General features: G+C 51.2%; 1 protein-coding gene across 1 annotated transcript; it reads left to right on the top strand.

Moving 5' to 3' along the window:
• Positions 1–872: 872 nt before the first annotated feature.
• On the top strand, positions 873–15,965 carry LOC306650275 (pre-mRNA-splicing factor ISY1 homolog). The gene is made up of 11 exons (XM_079122144.1): positions 873–1,145; positions 2,391–2,413; positions 3,179–3,230; positions 4,750–4,815; positions 7,126–7,168; positions 7,850–7,962; positions 8,448–8,565; positions 11,302–11,424; positions 13,310–13,434; positions 14,142–14,228; positions 14,872–15,965. Exons 1-11 carry the CDS (start codon positions 1,143–1,145, stop codon positions 14,977–14,979), a joined length of 861 nt encoding a protein of 286 aa, XP_078978270.1. The 5' UTR covers positions 873–1,142; the 3' UTR covers positions 14,980–15,965.
• Positions 15,966–19,134: the final 3,169 nt, after the last annotated feature.

The following is a 19,134-nucleotide window of genomic DNA, read 5'->3' as shown; positions in this document are numbered from 1 at the left end:
CTATGGAATTCCAAAATTTCCACAGGCAGGAAAGAAGCTGGTAAAATGACTTTAAACTTGGGCCGCCCTTCACAGGAAATGAATGGGTGACCTCCAGGCAGAAGGCTAGAGCTCGAGTTTCTATCCACGAGCCTCCAACCCAGCAGTGCTTGCTCAGCTGGATGGTAGGTGTGTGGGTTTTCAGCAGTGCTGGTCTCTAACTTTGGGCCTCCTGCATGCTAGGCTAGCAGGCTCCAACTGAGTCGCTGGGATTCCAGGCGTGCGCCCCGCGTCCGGCCTCAATCCTTATTTTAGAGGAAGGTGACCTCATGCACTGTTCGGGTCTCACGGACCCCTCGGTGCCAGCAGACGGGCTCAGAAAAAGCACAGGTCCAAGTCAACGGCGAGGAAACGTGAAGTGGCGGAAGCCAGGCCAGGTCCAACTCCCGAAGAAGAGACTCTCGTTCCGATCAGACCCGAGCAGACCAGCTCGGATTCCTGGAGCTGCTGGGGCCACGGTTCCCTAATCCACGAAGGCGGGTAACGATCCCGTCCAGGTTGCGAAGTCTCCGTTCATTCAAAGAGACGAGGACAAATAATTTCCAAAAGGAAACGATATCTACTCTCACCGAACCAAGAAGAGGCGCAGCGCGATTAGCAAAGCCGCAACAATAATCCCAGATGGTCTTCTGCCCAAGACTCGGGTTTCACTCACTTCCGCGAACCTGGAAGTAACGCGCGAAGCACTTGTTATCGCGAGAAAGACTTGTTATCGAGAGACACGCTTGTTATCGCGAGAACAAAAGCCGGCCGTCAGAAAGCCTGCCCCACTGCGCAGGCGTAATTCTACCAACGTCCCTCTCTCCACCTCCTCTACCACGTACGCGCGCTATTCTGAGTCCTCCGGCCGTGGGAAGGCGGCCCCAAAGAGCGTCCCTGCATTATTTTTCTCTCCCTCTTCTCACATTGACTTCCTGTTCCCCACTTCCGGTCCCTTACTCTGACGCTTACTTCCGGCCCTTTTCCTTTATTCTTCCGACCAAAAGCTCGGTCGTTGTCGGCAATTCGAATTTTCAGTTCCCGCGAGGGTGGGCCTCGTCCGAGCCTGAGAAGCGTGGTGGGCCGGGGCCGCGCGGCCCCAGGGCGGAGCCCTCAGCCACACCATGGTGAGTAGGGTGGGTGGGCGAGGATGGAGGGGAGGAGTGGGCAGTTCGCAGGGGCTCCCGGCCTTTCCGGGGCGCTCGTGGCATCGGGGTTCAGCCGGGCATATCTGCGTGGGTGTCAGGCTCCATAGGAATGACCCGGGAACCCTTCCTCCCGCGCTCGCTGTCGAGGCTGGAAGAAAACTGGAACCACCGCGGACACTTTTACTCTTTATGTGTTTTGGTCCCAGGAATTGAGCCCAAGAGTGCTTAACCACTGAGCCACAGCCACAGCCGTTTTTTGTATTTTATTGAGAGACAGGGTCTCTCTGAGTTGCTGAGGCTGGCCTCCAACTTGGGATCCTCCTGCCTCAGCCTCCCAAGCTGGGATGACAGGTGTGCAGCACCGTGCCCGGGTCGAACAGTATACCAAATAAATAAATAAATACGATGCTCTAGCAAGGTTTTAGGAGATGTATTGGATACTACTGTGGAGTAGTAGCACAAGGTCCTAACAAGAGGAGAAATCAGTAGGCTCCAAGCGACCCTTACTATGAGGAGATGTGTGTGAAACGGCTGCCATGTCCATGAATACACCTAGTGTTTGTCAAGTTTGTGTTGATTCAAAGGGACAATCTGGAAGAGATTCAGTTGAGTGTATGGTTTGTTTTTTGTACCAGGGATTGAACCCAGGGGTGCTGGGTTCAAAGAGCCCCCTCCCCAGCTCTTTTCCGTATTGTATTTAGAGACGGGGTCTCACTGAGTTGCTTAGGACCTTGCTAATTTGCTGAGGCTGGATTTGAACTTGCAACCTTCCTGCCTCAGCCTCCTGAGTTGTAGGGATTACAGGGCTGCTCCATCATGCTCACCTTAAACTGAGTTTATTTTTGCTGTCTGTAACACTGCATGCCTGACATCTTCATGAATGCATATCATAGTTCATCACAAAACTTTTGTGAAATGAGATATAATCTCTGGTGTAAAGATGGGGAAACTGAGGCCCTGGCATGGTTGTGCATGCTTCCCATCCCAGCGGCTCGGGAGGCTGAGGTAGGAGGATTGTGAGTTCAAAGCCAGCTTCAGCCAAAGTGAGGCCCTGAGCAACTCAGCGAGACCCTGTCTCTAAATAAAATACAAAATAGGGCTGCGGTGTGGCTCAGTGGTTAAGCACCCTGGGTTTAATCCTAGTACTGCAAAAAAAAAAAAAAAAAAAGTGGGGAGAAGTATTGTAAACATTTAAAAAAATTTTTTTTCCCTCTCTCTCTCTAGGCTCGAAACGCAGAAAAGGCCATGTAAGTATCAATTTTTTTCTTTTTTTTTCAATTTTTTTTAAAGGAGATTTTTTTTTTAACAGTTATAGATGGACCTCCATTTTATTTATATGTGGTGCTGAAAATCAAACCCAGTACCTCACACATGGGAGGCTCCTTCCCCAAGTAGCTCCCGCTGAGCTCCAACCCCAGCTCTGTTCATTTTTGACTGAAAGTGTGACTTAAACACCATAGACTTCTTTTTGTATTTGATCCTTTTGGCACAGGAGCCTTTGAGAATCTTTTTCTTTCTCCACATTTGTTAAAATAGAATCCCCATATTTGCTCATTTGTTTTCTCCATTAGTGTTTTCTGGCAGCTTCCAGAACTTACACTGAATGAACAGTCGTTCACCTGGATAGTGGGAGAATGACAGCTAGCACACCCTTTGTCAGTCTGGTAACATCTGGATGAGGCTCATCACAGTGGTCTGTGAAGTACTTTCCCTCAGTCCTTATTTGGAGTGTAAATAAAATAGATAGCTGGGCATGGTGGCCCGTGTCTGTAATCCAGCAGCTCGGGAGGCTGAGACAGGAGGATCACAAGTTGGGAGGCCAGCCTCAGCTACTTAGCAAGAACCTAAGCAACTCAGTGAGACCCTGTCTCTATAAATAAAATATAAAAAGGACTGGGGAGGTGATTCAGTGGTTAAGCACCCCTGGGTTCAATACCTGGTACCCAAAATAAATAAATAGATTAAATAAACCCATGAACAGAATGTAACGGATTGTTTTAAATCCCTGCTAGGACGGCCTTAGCAAGATTTCGCCAAGCTCAACTGGAAGAGGGAAAAGTGAAGGTTGGTGTAAATCTTCCTCCTGCATTGTGAAATATCAAGAACAAATGGAGGGAAATGCCTTCCTGGACAGACTTCAAACTCCCAATCTTCCTGCCTCTACTTGCTGATACTCTAAAAAGTCTGAACACTTGAGCTGGGAGCAGTGGCCCATGACTGTAATCTTGGCAACTTGGGAGGCTGAGGCAGGAGGATTGCAAGTTTGAGGCCAGCCTCTGCAACCAAGAGAGAGCCCATCTCCAAAAGAAAGAGAATGCTTTCAGACGTACTGAAAAGTCAGGGAATATAGTTCAGTGGGAAAGTGGCCCTGGATTCAATCTCTAGTACTGACAAAAAAAAAGATAAGAAAGTCCGTATGCTTGAATTCCAAACTTACCCTCTGTAACTGGACCAGTTCTGTCTTGTTATTTTTCTGCTTTCCATGTTTTTCTCTGAATGGTATCTGGGTCTCCTTGTCATCCCAGCTGTCTCATAGAGTGTGATCTTGGGAACAGATACTGTGTATCAATCTTGAGATATTTTTCTTTGCATTTAAATTTTTTTTGTACCTGTGTATGTACATTCACGTACATGTTCACATACACATTTATGTGATCTAAGTACTGATAGCCATTATTTCTTTTCTTTTAATTCTTCTTAGCTGTCCATGACAGCAGCGTGCACTCTGACCTGTCACACACACGTGCAGTGTGACTCCCCATCCTTGTGGTGGGACACGACGTGGAGTTTCCCTGGTCGTGTGTCCACATGTGAACAGGAAAGTTCTGCCCCTTCATTCCACTGTCCTTCCCATGCCCATCCCCCTCCTCCCCCTCAGTCCCCTTCGTCTCATCCAGTGAACTCCTGTTCTCCCCCTTATTGTGATTAGCATCCACATATCAGAGAGAACATTGGCCTTTGGTTATTTTGGGATTGACTCATTTCACTTAGCATGAGAGTCTCCAGATCCTTCCATCTACTGGCAAAAGTCATAAAGTCATTCTTTATCAGCCATCATGTCTTAAGGTGGTGTTAAATATGCCATGGAATGGGTACAACCTAGTTTATTTAACCATCTCTCTTATTACTGAACGTTTGTTTTCAGTGATTGACTGTACTAGATACATTACATTGAAAATTTTTGTCTGTATACTTTTTTTCTTTCTTCTTTTTTTTTGGTACCCAGGGGTGCTTAACCAGTGAGCCACATCCCCAACCTTATTTTGTATTTTATTTGGAGACAGGGTCTTGCCAGGTTGCTTAGGGCATCGCTAATTTGCTGAGGCTGGCCTCAACCCTTCTATCCTCCTGTCTCTGCCTCCAGAGCTGCTGGGGTCACAAGCATGCACCCCCACACCTGGCTTGTATATTTGTTTTGTAGGAAGAGATTGTACAGTGAGGATTAAAGCTTGGAGAGGCTTTTCTGAGACTGACGCTTCCAGTGTATTTAGAACTGGACGTTTCAGGCCTCAGGCCGGATCAGTTGTAAAGGTTGCATCAGTTCCTGACACATGGCTACACCTTTCCTTTTGTTTCTCTGTAGGAGAGAAGACCCTTCCTTGCTTCAGAGTGTACCGAGCTGCCCAAAGCTGAGAAATGGAGGCGGCAGGTACTTTGTGTGAACCCGATTTCAGTTGAAGTCATTAGCCTCTGATGTTCTTCCATTTAAATGACTCGTAAACCAGAACTCTTAAGCATTTTTTTGAAAGACTTTTATTTATAGATCCTCATCGAAGTCAATTCTTCTTTATTTAATTTAATTTTTTTGGTGTGTGGTGCAGGGAATCAAACCCAGGGCTCACACATAGTAGCTAGGCAAACACTACCACTGAGCTACATCCCTGGTGCACAAACTTACTAAATATAATCACAATACCTGCGCAGTTGATCCTCATTTTTACAGGAGTTCTGTCGGGTCATAAACCCTGAATCAGTGAATACTGAAGCATCGATTCTAAAAGAAACTTAGGTTTAGTTTTTCACAGACGTTTGCTATATATTGTTGCTAACCGATCAGTACATAACCTTGTTTCATGTTAGTTTTTGTTGAAAGACACCTTTAAAAAACAAAACGTAGGGGGCTGGGGATGTGGCTCAGCTGGTAGAGCGCTTGCCTTGCATGCACAAGGCCCTGGGTTCCATCCCCAGCACCACAAAAACAAAACAAAAAAAACCTAGTTAACTCATTAACACTGAACCCCTGGCCAATGAACCAAGCCTAAACAAAACTGCATATTGCAGCCCTCCTGCCCTTAGGGACACTTGGGAGCACTTCCACAGTGTGCTTGCAGGCCGTTTTATCTGTCTGTCTGTCTATCTATCTATTTTTTGGGTGCTGGGGATGGAACCCAGGGCCCTGTGTTTGCAAGGCAAGCACTCTACCAGCTGAGCCATCTCCCCAGCCCCTGCAGGCCGTTTTAAACAGTTGAATCACCAAAAGACCCTCAAGAATATAGAAAATGTAGCAATGGATGGAACAGGACAGGACACTTGGTTGCAGGGTAAGAGTTGAAGGAGAGGCCTGGGCTCCTCGGCCTCGGTGCCGAGCTCCGTTGGGAGCCAGGGGGTCGGGTGACAGCGTTTTCGTCACTCAACCGCTGTCTGCAAATGACTGCAGAAACTGAGTTCCCAGGTCACAGGAAGGTTCCGGAATATTGGGTTTGCAGATTCCCGAATACAGAATAATGGAGATGGATTCTGTGTGTGTGTGCGTGTGTGTATGCGTGTGTGTGCGTGTGCGTGTGCGTGTGTGCGCGCGTGCGTGCGTGTGTGTGTGCATGTGTGTGTGTGTGCATGTGTGTGTGTGTGTGTGCGCGCGTGCCTTCGTCTACTCGTGCAAGTCCTGCGGTGAGGCTTGGTGATCCAGGGTAAGGGGTCAGGCAGGAAGTGCCCTCAGGGAACTCGCTTGCACCGCTGCAGGGACGTGGCTGTGAATGCCATCCAGCTAGTTGCCTCATTTTTATTTTTACAGACACACTGTGATTCGTTGTGCACAGATGGGGTGTGACTTTTCTTTTCTGTGGTTTTGCACAGGGTAGATTCACACCACTCGTGTGAGCAGACACGTTCGCAGGGTGATACTGTCTGTCTCAGCTGTCTTTCTGCCCCCACCCCCTTCCACCCCAGTTTCCTCTACACCTTCCCCAAAGTCCTTCATTCTCTCCCCTCCGCCACCCACTGAATGTTGTCACGCACTCATCACAGAAAACCTTCGGCCTTTGGTTCTTGGGGCTGATATCCAGGATTTTCCAAGATGGCCGCTCTGGCTGCCAAACGTGCTGGCAAACGGGGAGCTGCAGCTGGGGTGTGGCCCATCTGATCCCGGAGGCGGGGTGCACTCGTTTGGTCTCGGGATCCTATAGAGGGGGGTCAGCTCGGCCAGGGCTCCACAGGGCCTGGCTGTCGTCTCAAAATGGCAGCAGCCACATGTAACCAGACCCGCAGGTGCTGTCACAGTGAACTTCCAGGCGACAGCAGGCAGCTGGCGCTCCACTGGTCGTCGGCCATCAGTTTGACTCTTGTCGGACGATCGGGAGGTGAACCTCGTGTGCGTTGGGTGATGGGAGTAAGGCAGGCGATGGGCAGGCGAGAGGCAGGCCAGAGGCGGATGGTAGGCGCCTGACAGCCAGTAGTCTGCTCTCAAAAAGGCGTCGATGTGCCGCAGACTGCAGGTCATCACAGCAGACAAATGGGGTGAGCAGGGGACGGACAAGCAGCAAAGACTTCCTCACCAAGAGACAGAGATCCTCTGCCTGAAACCCGAGTTACGGAGCGGCGAGGAGCGCAGCCTCTCTCTAGTCCACCATCTTGGATCTCCCACCCTTAAGCATTTTTAATAAGTACTTTTGAATGACACTTTCCACTGTTTTTAGATATATTTGAAAATGTACTAGCCTTTATTTTTTTTTTTCCCCCACAGATTATTGGCGAGATCTCAAAAAAAGTGGCTCAGATTCAGAATGGTAAGCTACCTTCTCATTTATTTTATTTTTTTGGTACAGGGGATTGAACCCAGGAGTCCCCTCCCCAGCCCTTTATTTATATTTTATTGGAGACAATGTCTCACTGAGTTGCTGAGGCTGGCCTCCACCTTGCGATCCTCCTGCCTCAGCCTCCCCACCTGCTGGGATTACTTGTGTCTGCCAGTATCCCGCTAAAAGCTTGTCATTTTAATCATTGTATAAATGGAACTGCAGCTTTTCAGTTTATATGTCCTGGGTTGCTAATGAGGATGGAATTGTGGGTGTTTTTTTGAAATTTTCTTAGTTGTACATAGACACAGTATCTTTTTTTTTACATATTTATTTTTATGCGGTGCCGAGGATCAAGCCTAGTGCCTCACACGTGCAAGGCAGGTGCTCTTCCACTGAGCCCCAGCCCCGGGCCAGGACAAAGGTGTTCTAAAGGATTCTTGTTTTCTCGAACGTCAGTGGGAACTCTGTTTATAATCCCTAGCCTTACATTTACTCGAGTGTTGGTTTTCCCTTACAATTCACATGAATGTTTTTATGTGGTACACCTTCAAGTGTGCAATCATCCATTTGAATGGTACGACAGTAAGCGTCCCCATGTTGGGGTCTTGATGTTCTTTTTGAAGGTCGGGCATTTTTGAAGGAACGCTGCTAACATTTTTGCTTTTCTAGCTGGTTTAGGTGAATTCCGGATTCGTGACCTCAACGATGAAATCAACAAGCTGCTCAGGGAGAAAGGACACTGGGAGGTCCGCATCAAGGAGCTGGGTGGCCCTGACTATGGAGTAAGTGCACCGCAGGCCGGTGTGCGCCTGGGAGGCGGGGCATCCCTCCAGCCCCGCCCCTTCCTGGTACGGAGGAAGAACTCAGGTTCTCTCCTTTTTTTTGGTACTGGGTTGAACACAGGGGTGCTTAACCCCTGAGCCACCTCCCCAGCCCTTTTTATATTTTATTTAGAGACAGGGTCTCACTAAGTTGCTTAGGCCTTCGCTGAGTTGCTGAGGCTGGCCTCCACCTTGCAATCCTCCTACCTCAGCCTCCAGGGCCTCTGGGATGACAGGCGTGCACTACTGTACCTGACTTGATTTTCTGTTTTGAAAAAGGGTCTCACTGTGAACCTGGTGACATCCAACCTCAGCCTTCTGAGTTGCTGGGTTTACAAGCACGTGCCACTATATCTGCCCTTAACATTATTATCATAAAATATGTTTTCAGAAGTGGAAATAGTAAGCGTAGAGATGAGATCTCTTTGTTCTTCCCCTCCTATAAGAAAGTCGGCCCTAAGATGCTGGATCATGAAGGGAAGGAAGTCCCGGGAAACCGAGGTTACAAGTACTTTGGAGCAGCCAAAGATCTGCCTGGTGTTAGAGAGCTATTTGAAAAAGAACGTAAGTGACTCCTGTTTGTGACATTTCCATGACTCTGAATGTTTGTGGTCGTGACAGTAGGCATGCCACTTGCTAAGTATCTTCCCATATTATGTGTTAGCTGCCCTACAGCCCTGCACTGTAGTATAGGCATTTATTTTTCACAGATTTTATTTTATTTTTGGGGGGTGCGTACCAAGGATTGAACTCAGGGGCACTCAGCCACTGGGCCACCTCTCCAGCCCTGCTTTTTATTTTATTTAGAGACAGGGTCTCGCTCATTTGCTTAGGCCTTCACTTTTGCTGAGGCCAGCCTCCAACTTGCGATCCTCCTACCTCAGCCTCCTGATCTGCTGGGATTACAAGTGTGGGCCACTGCACCAGGCTTACTTTTCCCCGATTTTAAATGAGAAAATATGAAGAGTAAGGCTGATATCACAGGTCTAGGGCAAAAATTGGGGCTGGAAAGTGAGCCCAGGATTGGCTAGTACCAAATTTTATCGTCCATTTGGATGTGCAGTTTCCCAAGACGATGGAAGCAGGCTCTGAAGTTTATTGATTCATGCTCATGTTACAGTTGAAAAAGAAGATAACTGATGAGCAGATGAAATCTTGGGCCAAATCCAAATTTGCAAAAATGGAAGAAAACTGGCCACGGTGGGGCCCACCTGTCATCCCAGCGGCTTGGGAGGCTGAGGCAGGAGGATCACAAGTTGGAGGCCAGCCTCAGCAATTTAGTGAAGCCTTAAGCAACTCAGTGAGACCCTGTCTCTAAACTATAAAAAGGGCTGGGGAGGTGGCTCAGGGGTTGAGCACCCCTGGGTTCAATCCATGATACCAAAATAATATAATAATGATGATAATAACAGTGATGATAATACTTTGAAGAAATGGAGTGAAGTGGAGCCGTTCTTTATTGATTTCAGTTAGTCATCCCTTTCCTTCCATACGGCCAGAGGGACTCTTACCCAATCCTGGGACTTTCAGAACTACAACCTGAAACTGCTGGCCTGGAGTTTTAGTATATTCTAATTTTGCTTTTGGGAAAAGTATTCTAAATAAACACTTTGTTTTAAAAAAAAAAAAAAAAAAAAAAGGAGCGGGGCGGAGAAGAGCGTCACCAGTGTTCTCCTGCTGTCGACATTGTCCTGTGTCTTCCTGATTCTTTCCTACCTTTTAACAAATATAATCTGACTTTTACTAAACCTGCTTATTTTTGAGCTTGTTAGGCCAAAACTGGTCTTACCTCATTGCCTTCCCTCAAGAATGATTCAGTGTGTAGATACTATTAGTTAGGAGAGCAATACATCTTTTTTTAACCTTTATTTTATTCATTTATTTCTACATGGCGCTGAGAGTCGAACCCAGTGCCTCACACACGCTAGGCAAGGGCTCCACCACGGAGCCACAAGCCAGTCCAGCAACGTATTTCAAATACAGAGATGTCGTAAAATTCAGAAAAGCAGAACAAAACCACCCACGTTTCCACAGCTTGTGTACGATGATTGTTAGCAGGTTGGGCTTATTTCCCTCCAAGTTTCTTAAAAATGTGATTAATTAAATCACTTTGTTTTTATTTTGGTGCTGGGACTGAAGCCAGGGGTGCTTAAGCACTGAGCCACATCCCCAACCCTTTTGATTTTTGTTGGACACTGGGTCTTGCCAAATGGCCGAGGCTGGCCTCCAACTTGCGATCCTCGTGCCTCGGCCTCCTGGGCTGCCGGGATGACAGGTGTGGGCCACCTTGCCCAGCTCTTTTGGTTTTCTGTCAAGCTTGTTCATTAGCTGTCCTGACACGTCTGTGTGGTTCAGTCTCCTGAGAACACTGTGGAAGCTGCTGGAGAGCGCGTCCACACACGTGCTGCCGTTTGCGGCTCCAAGGTTCACCGTTGTATAATAACGCGGGACGCTCGTCTGTCTGTGACGCTTCACTGTGGACTGGCAGGGTTTTTGTTTTTGTCTCTCTGTGGGTGGTGCCGGGGATCGACCCCGGGCCTGCAGCGTGCTAGGCACACGCTCTCCTCTGAGTGATGTCCCCAGCGCTGGGGTCTGAACCCAGGGGGGCTTTGTCACTGAACTACGTCCCGAGCCCTGTTAACTTTTTATTATGAGACAGCGCTTTAAAAAGTATTTTTTAGTTGTCAGTGGATCTTTTATTTCTTTATTTACATGCAGTACTGAGGATGGAACCCAGGGCCTCACACATGCCAGGCAAGCGCTCCGCCCCTGAGCCTCCGCCCAGCCCTGGCTCAGCTGCAGAAACTGGCCTCAAACTTCAGTCCTTCTGCCTCCACCTCCCAAGATGCTGGGATTACAAGCATGTGATAGATTCCTTTTCTTTTTTTTGTCTTTTGTTTTGTGGTCCCAGGAATTGAACCCAGGGGTGCTTAACCCCTGGGCCCCATTCCCCGCTCTTTTTATATTTTATTTTGAGACAGGGTCTCTTTAAGTTAACTAGACCCTTGCTAAGTTGCTGAGGCTGGCCTCCACCTTTTGAGCCTCTGGCTTCAGCCTCCCAGGCTGCTGGAAGGGCAGACATGCAACACAACATCCAGTCTAGATTAATTTTAAACTCATTAATTGGACCAAAGCACTGATGTGCCAAAGGTTTATACCCCTCATATGGTTCCCTGAACGCCTCTTTCATGGTGTTTTCATGACATACGTGCCGAGTGGCTACGTAGCCGTGTGCATGCGCAAGCTTGGCCCGAGGGACTGTGACTTGCTAACTCACCTCGGTGCCTCCTTTTCTTGTAGCTCTTCCTCCTCCCAGAAAGACCCGGGCCGAACTCATGAAGGCCATTGATTTTGAATACTATGGTTACCTGGATGAAGACGATGGTGTAATTGTGCCTTTGGAACAAGAATACGAAAAGAAACGTAAGTCCAGGGCCTTCGCGTTGTACATCTGGTTCCTGTTCTCCACCTTGAAAATGTGGTTTATTTATTTATTTTTTGGTCCCAGGGATGGAACCCAGGGCTGCTTACCCACTGAGCCACCTCCCCAGCCCTTTTTATATTTTATTTAGAGACAGGGTCTCGCTGAGTTGCTCAGGTCCTCACTAAGTGGCTGAGGCTGGCCTCCAACTTGCGATCCTCCTGCCTCGGCCTCCTGAGCCCGTGGAATCATAGGTGTGCACTACTACGCCTCTCTGGAAATGGGGTTTTAGATTGTGCATTATGCCCGAGAGACATTTTCTCCATTGTTCTTCAGAGGTCTGGGACTGACCTGATCCGAGCACTTGGGCTGTGCTAGGCTGAAAGCAGTAGGTGCAGAAGCCCCTGAGGTGCCTGTGACCTGTACTTGTCTCCCTGACTCTGACCCTGACCATCACCATCCAGATCCCCGCAGACTGGCCTTCCCGGAGCTTGTGAGCTGGTGTCCACCGCTGTAGCTTTGGGATCTGCTTTACCTACCGCTGACCGTTCATCAGGGTAGAGAGAGGTGGGCAGGGTCTGGGCAGTTTGCCGTGAGGAATGGGCTGCTGCTGCGTCCAGGTGACACGTGGCTGGACCTGGACGCGCATCGTGGGCCCTGGGTTCTCTCCCAGCAAGCTGTACCCTGCGTCCTCCGGATCCACGCAGGTTGTCGGGAGCCATTCCAGTTGTGGACGGGCAGATCTGGGACAGTCCAAAAACCTCTGCCCCGTCAGCCGGGCACGGTGGCACCACCGGTGAGCCAGCGACTCAGGAGGCGGTCGGGACTGCTAGCCGTAGACACTTGGCCAGGCCTGTTTCAGAAACGGTCATTAAGAAAGGGCTGGGATGTAGCTAGTGGTGGAGCGCCTGGAGCCAAGATTCAACCCCAGTAAAACACGCACACACGTGCGCGCACATGCGTGCTTCCTTATCGTGACTTAAAGTTAGATTTTGATCACAATGGCAATTGTCAAGAATACAAGTCAGTGTAGATGAGGATTCAGGGAAAAGGTCCACTCGTCCGTGGCTGATGGGGTTGCAAATTGGTGCAGCCACTCTGGAAAGCAGGATGGAGATTCCTCAGAAAACTAGGAAGGGAACCACCATTTGACCCAGCTGTCCCACTCCTCGGTTTATAAACAAAGGACTTAAAATCACTGTAGTGACACAGACACATCCATGTTTAGAGCTGCTCAATTCACAATAGCTAAGCTAGGGAACCAGCCGAGGTGCCCTTCAACAGATGAATGGATCAAGAAAATGTGGAATATACACAATGGAATATTACTGAGCCATGAAGAAGAATGAAATGATGGCATTTGTCGGTAAATGAATAGAGCTGAAGGCTCTCATGCTGAGTGAAATATGCCAATCCCAGGAAACCAAAGGCTGAGTGTTTTCTGTGATATGCGGATGCTGACTCATAACAAGGGGGAGAACAGAAGTCCACTGGATGAGACAAAGGGGACTGAAGGTCAGGGAGGGGGATGGGAATGGGAGACAGTGGAATGAAGGGGACAGAACTTTCCTGTTCACACATGGACACACGACCAGGGAAGCTCCACGTCCTGTCCCACCACAAGGAAGGGGAGTCACACTCCATGTGTGTGTGACAGGTCAGAGTGCACCCTGCTGTCACGGCCAGCTAAGGAGGACAAATTTTAGAAAAGCATAAAAATATCAAGTAGACAGATAAAGCCAGATGCTGTGGGCCCAGGGCCGTCACTTCCTACCCCCCACGGCAGAGGGAGGGTGTCCCCTTCAGAGGGGCAGCTTCGTCCTCCCTTCCCGGTGGCGGAAGCTTTGTGGTCCAGAGTGACTGCCACTTGCTCCCTCTTCCCTTCAGTCCGGGCCGAGCTGGTGGACAAATGGAAGGCGGAGAGAGACGCCCGGCTGGCCAGAGGAGAAAAGGAGGAGGAGGAGGAGGAGGAGGAGGAGGAGGTCAACATCTACGCCGTCACGGAGGAGGAGGTACTGGCCTGGCTCCGCCTGGGGCTCGCTGTACTCTGCTCTCAGCCACCAAGCAGAGGGAGGAAGCGCAGTTCAGAAACCAGAGGTCAGCGTCCAGAGGCAGCTTCTGCACCTGCAGGCTGCCTGACTGCCTGGTCATCACAGGGCCGGTGTCCGAAGGGACACAGCTTGTCCGCTGTGCTAACTCAGGGTTGCCCTCCTTCCTTCTTAAAGACTGGCCTTCTAGGGGCTGGGATTGAGGCTCAGAGGCAGAGCGCTTGCCTAGCATGTGTGAGGCGCTGGGTTCCCTCCTCAGCACCACCCAGAAATAGATTAATAAAGACTCATCAAGAACTAATAAAAATATTTACAAAAACAAAAAGGACTGACCTTCTAGTCAGACACAGTGGCGCGTGCCTGTCGTCCCAGCAGCTGGGGAGGCTGAGGCAGGAGGATCACAAGTTGGAGGCCAGCCTCAGCCACTTAGTGAGGCCGTAAGCCGCTTAGTGAAACCCGGCCCAAATATAAAATGGAAAGGGCTGGAGATGGAGCTTCGTGGTAGAGCACCCCTGGGTCCCAACTCCAGCATCCTGCACCCCCCAAAATGCCCTGGTTGTCTCCGGGTCTCCTCGCTCCTTTCCTAACGGCTGCCTAGGGGTGCGTTTGATTACGAGGCCAGCATCCCCGTGCGCGGTGCCCTTGCCGATGGCGGTGCTTATTCTCCGCAGTCCGATGAGGAGGGCAGCCAGGAGAAGACCGGGGAGGACGGGCAGCAGAAGTTCATCGCCCACGTGCCGGTGCCCTCTCAGCAGGAGGTGGGCGGGGCCCTGAGGGGCGGGGCGTGCGGGGGCGTGGTCCTGAGCGGGGGAGGGGCCCAGGCGGGGCGTGGTCCTGAGCGGGGGCGGGGCCCAGGCGGGGGCGTGGTCCTGAGCGGGGCCCAGGCGGGGGCGTGGTCCTGCAGCGCAGGCTGGCAGAGGGTCCTTCCTCCCTGTGGGCAGCCCCATCCTGACCCTCGCAACCCTCATTACGCTCATGAGATGGACGGAGCCCAGAAAGTTCAGGAGCCTCTGCTTTAGGCAAAGCTCATGAACACATTCTTTTTTGGGGCGTACCTGGGATGGAACCCAGGGGCGCTTAACCCCTTAGCTACATCCCCAGCCCCTTTTATATTTTATTAAGAGACAGAGTCTCGCTCAGTTGCTTGGGGCCTCGCTAAGTGGCTCAGGCTGGCCTCCCACTTGCGATCCTCCTGCCTCAGCCTCCCAGGAGGCTGGGAGGACAGGCGCGCGCCACTGCGCCCGGCTACAAATGCATTCTCTTGTTGGAATGATTCCAAAGGGAGGGAGTAGGCCCTCCTGGGGCCCACCGTGGGTATCTAGACTCGGGACTGCCCCCTGGCTGGGTGCTGGTAGGAAGGAGGCGCCCGCTGGAGACCGCCCTCACTCTGGACGTCCGCAGATCGAAGAGGCACTGGTGCGGAGGAAGAAGATGGAGTTGCTGCAGAAGTACGCGAGCGAGACGCTGCAGGCACAGAGCGAAGAAGCCAGAAGGCTCCTGGGCTACTAGCTGGCCGGCTGGCTGGCTCTCGGGAACCTGGAAGGTCTGGTGCGCGCCAGCTGCCCGAGCAGCCATCCTGCATCCCACAGGCCGGGGTGCTGCCAGGTCCCCGCTTCTTTCCCATGGCTCATCCCTTTCCTTGTCTCTTGGCTGCTGCGAGGGGAGGACTCCACCCTATGCCTCCCTGCTAGGCCATGGTGTGCCCAGCGCTACAGCCATGGCCACGTGCAGCTGTTTGGCTCACTCATTTTTGTTCCAATGTGTGTAAAACAAGCCAGGTGGGGTGGTGCACACCTGTCATCCCAGCAGCAGGGGAGGCTGAGGCAGGAGGATCACAAGTTGGAGGCCAGCCTCAGTAACTTAACAAGGAACTCAGCAAGATTGTGTCTGAAAGTAAAAAATAAAAAGGGCTGAGGATGTGCCTCAGGGGTTAAGTGCCCTGGGTTCAATCCTGGGTACCCCCCTCCAAAAAAACAAACCCAAAGTGTATAAAATAGATGGCAAGCTGGCTGCCTGTGTTTTTTCTACCCTGTACTGCCATTTTGCCAGGAGAAGGATCATTGAGTGACCAGAATTAGAAAGTGATTTTTCTCCGGGGATAGTGGTGGGGATACATGCCTGTATTCCCACCAACTGAGGAGGCTGAGGCAGGAGGATCGCAAGTTGGAGGCCAGCCTCAGCGTGAGATCCTTTCAATAAAAAATACAAAGGCCTGTGATGTGGCTCAGTGGTAGAGCACCCCTGGGTTCCGTCCCCAGTACCACACACACAAAAAGGTGACTTTTCTCTACTAAAGTGAGATGCTGGGTCCACCCTGAGCCCAGCCCACGGGCCATTAGCCAGAGCTGCCCCATTACGCTGGGCTGTGCTCAGGGTCTCCGTGAGCACCCCTCCTACGTGGCCTCCCATCCAGGAGATGGGAATGCCACAGCGTCCCTTCCCTTTTACAAGCTGTTCTGCAAAGAACTATTTTCATTAAAGATTTTTATAAGAAAGGGAAAGCTTCCTGCCTGAGTTCCTTCCCCCAGGTAAGCACATCAGTCGAAGAAGGGGGCCCCTGCAGCACCGCTGGGGGCGTTGGAAACAGGACCTACGCGCTGCAGCCGGGAGGGCAGTGGAGGTGGCCACTGGCCACCAGGGCCTTATGGCTGCAGCTGCAGATGGGCTGGGGACACTCCAGTGGGGTCCAGACCAGCACTGAGCTGGGTCGTGGCTGCTGAGTGGGGAGCCTTCTGCAGAGGCTGCAGCCCCGGCCTCCCACCCGGCAGGATCCTGGAAACCCCTGACCCTGGGGCTGTAGCTGAGCCTCTGGAGACCGCAGCTGATGGCAGGGGGAAGCCGGCCCGCTGCCAGAGCCCCCCTGTGCCTGCAGACAGCTGTCAGGGGACAGCAGGGCCCAGCCAGTGGCTGTGCTGGCTCCTGGTAGAAGCCCCAGGCTGCAGGGAGTCCTGGGTGTTCTGAGCAGGATGTGGCCTGTGGGGACCAGCACCCTGCAGGAAGTGCTGGCCCGGCGCTGGAGCCCCTGAGCCCAGGAGGAGGGTGGAGACGGTGCCGGAGCCTCGGCAGCCCTGGGAGGCACACGGGGCAGCCGCTGGGCCCAGCACCCGCCCGGGCCTGGCTGGAGCTGGGGGCTCAGGAGGGAGCATGCTCAGTACTTCCGGGCCCCAGTCCCTTTCTCTAGTGTCACGTCCAGGACTGAACCTGGCTCCCCAAGGTTCGCCCCAGGGGCTCTGCGATCCCATGGTCTGGGCAGAGGCCACAGATGGCCTGGGAACAAACTGGCCCTTGGGATTGTGGGTGGCTGGGCTCGGGGCCTGGGTGAGCCAAGGCCCAGTTATGAGCTTGTCCTCCAGGGCCACAGCGGGTGGTGGCTCCTTCCTTGAGTTTAGAGGGAGGACAGCAGGGAATTCCAACAGCAGCTGCTCCTTCTCTTGGGAAGAGGATGCGCCTGGAGCAAGCCCATCTTGAAAGCCAAGTCTCAGGCCTGCAGTGGACTAAGCACAGCGTCTCGGGGCTTCCTGGGATGCAGGTGGAACAGCAGTGAGGCTCCTACCAGGGGATAACAGGAAGCTGACTGGGTGGGTGTGACCATGGGTGGGGATGTGGTCACCTTGGCCCAGAGGGGACAGAACCAGTCTGGGCAGCCTTTGTTTGGTTAAGAAGATCTGCTTAATGTTTTATGTTAGCTTTGGCCCTGCTTGGTTTCCAAAAAGGCAACTTTTCCATAGACATGTTCCCATGGACTTCCGTCCTCTTTCCTCACCCCACCCTTGAGGCTAAAACAGTCTCCCTTTTATTGCTTTAAGACGCCTGGCGGTTAAGGGGGCACATGCTTGCCATCTCCGTGACTTGGGAGGCTGAGGCAGGAGGATCACAAGTTGGAGGCCAGCCTTAGCAACTTAGGCCCTAAATAACTTAGCCAGACCCTGTGTCAAAATAAAAAATATAAAGGGCTGGGGATGTGGCACCTCTGGGTCAATTCCTGGTACCAAAAAAAAAAAACAACAAAAAAAAGCAAGTCACTGGTGTCTCCAGGCGTGAGTTATGTCGTGGGGGGCGGGGGGAGCTGCTCACAGGTCCCTCTAGCTGGGCTACAGGAGAGCCTCTGACTGCACCTTTCTTTCTTTTTTAATAGTACCAGGGATTGAACACAGGCCCCCTCAACCACTGAGCCACCTCCCCAGCCCTTTTTATATTTTATTTAGAGACGGGGTCTCACTGAGTTGCTTAGGGCCTCGCTAAGTGGCTGAGGCTGGCCTCCACCTTTCGATCCTCCTGCCTCACTCAGCCTCCCAAGCTGCTGGGATGACAGGTGTGTGCCACTGCACCTGGCTACTCTTTTCTTTTTTAGAGAAAAAGGAGAAAGTAGTTTAATTGCTTTGTTAGCAAAGGAGAAACACAGGGGACTCCTGTCCCAGAGAATGTGATTCTGCACATGACGGGGAACAGGGCTTTCGAAGAGGTGATTCCAAGTCTGCATTCCAGGTGTGTGACAGGGTTCATAATTCACTTACTTTGGGAGATTTCCTAGATCTCCTGGTGACAACACTCTCTTACATTCGGGACACAAGATATCAGGGTTGGTGTCTGGTTGTTTTTTTTGTGGAATTCTCTCACCTTTATTTATGATTAAATTACATAGATTTGGTCCTGTACATAAATAAAATCTGGGGGCTGGGGCGCAGTGGTAGAGTGCTTGCCTAGCACATGTGAGGCACTGGGTTTGACTCTCAGCACCGCATAAAATAAATGAATAAAATAAAGGTCTAGCAACAACTCAAAAAATATTTTAAAAATAAATAAAATCTGGGTGACAGTTTTAAGCTATTCATTTTTAATAATAGTGACTGCAGCAAACTAGAAAACGATGATACTTGTCAGACACAATCATCCCTCTGACCACTTGGTGGAGTTCTGATCTGTGTACCATTGTGGTTAAGGGCCACCTTGCCACCATGTATTAGCTGAGGTTGGCTTACATCCACCCCCACACCCCTTGCTATCTCTCCTTAAGTGTGTTAATTTTTTTTCTTTGTACCAGGGATTGAACCCAGGGGTGCTTAACCACTGGGCCACATCCCCAGCCCTTTTTCTATTTTATTTAGAGACAGGGTCTTGCTGAGTTGCTCAGGGCCTCGCTAAGGTGCTGAGGCTGGCCTCCAACTTGTGATCCTCCTGCCTCAGCCTCCCCAGCCGCTGGGATGACAGGCACATGTCACCTTCTGGGCGAGGGAGAGGTAGCTGGGCTTTCTGAGAAAATCCGCACCCAAATCAGGGCCCCCCTCCCGGTGCCACACCAATTCCAGCTAAGCATCGTCCGCCCTCCGCCCCTCAAGTGTCCGCATCCCTCCTCTTGCCCCCATGCCTCCTCCTGGCTCCTGATCTCCCACTCCACCTGTCATGGGGGCTGGAGGCATGCCCACCTCCCCGGGCCAACCCCAGGAGGCAGAGCCTTTCCCTCCCATCCCTTCGGTCTCCTGTTTTGGAATGGAGGTTCCAGTTCTCCGATCCCATCTGACGATGGGAGAATCTCAGAATCGCTTGGCAGCAACACTTCGGGGTTTTCTGTCTGGAATTGCTGGCTATTTCCACCGGAGCGGCGTTCGGTGTTGAGAGCAAACAGCTCTTCGGCCTTCTCCCGGGCTTTGGCCTTGGCCTCCTTAT

Source organism: Sciurus vulgaris (genome assembly GCF_902686455.1).
Source record: "Sciurus vulgaris genome assembly, chromosome: 19".
Classification (NCBI taxonomy): Eukaryota; Metazoa; Chordata; class Mammalia; order Rodentia; family Sciuridae; genus Sciurus; species Sciurus vulgaris.
The sequence above is the reverse complement of the archived record's forward strand: the minus strand, read 5'-3'. Positions and strand labels throughout refer to the sequence as shown.

Coding starts and splice junctions, on each gene's coding strand:
- LOC306650275 (XM_079122144.1), top strand. Junction 7,169..7,849: donor AGTGGCTCAGATTCAGAATG/GTAAGCTACCTT, acceptor TTGCTTTTCTAG/CTGGTTTAGGTGAATTCCGG. Junction 14,229..14,871: donor CGGTGCCCTCTCAGCAGGAG/GTGGGCGGGGCC, acceptor GGACGTCCGCAG/ATCGAAGAGGCACTGGTGCG.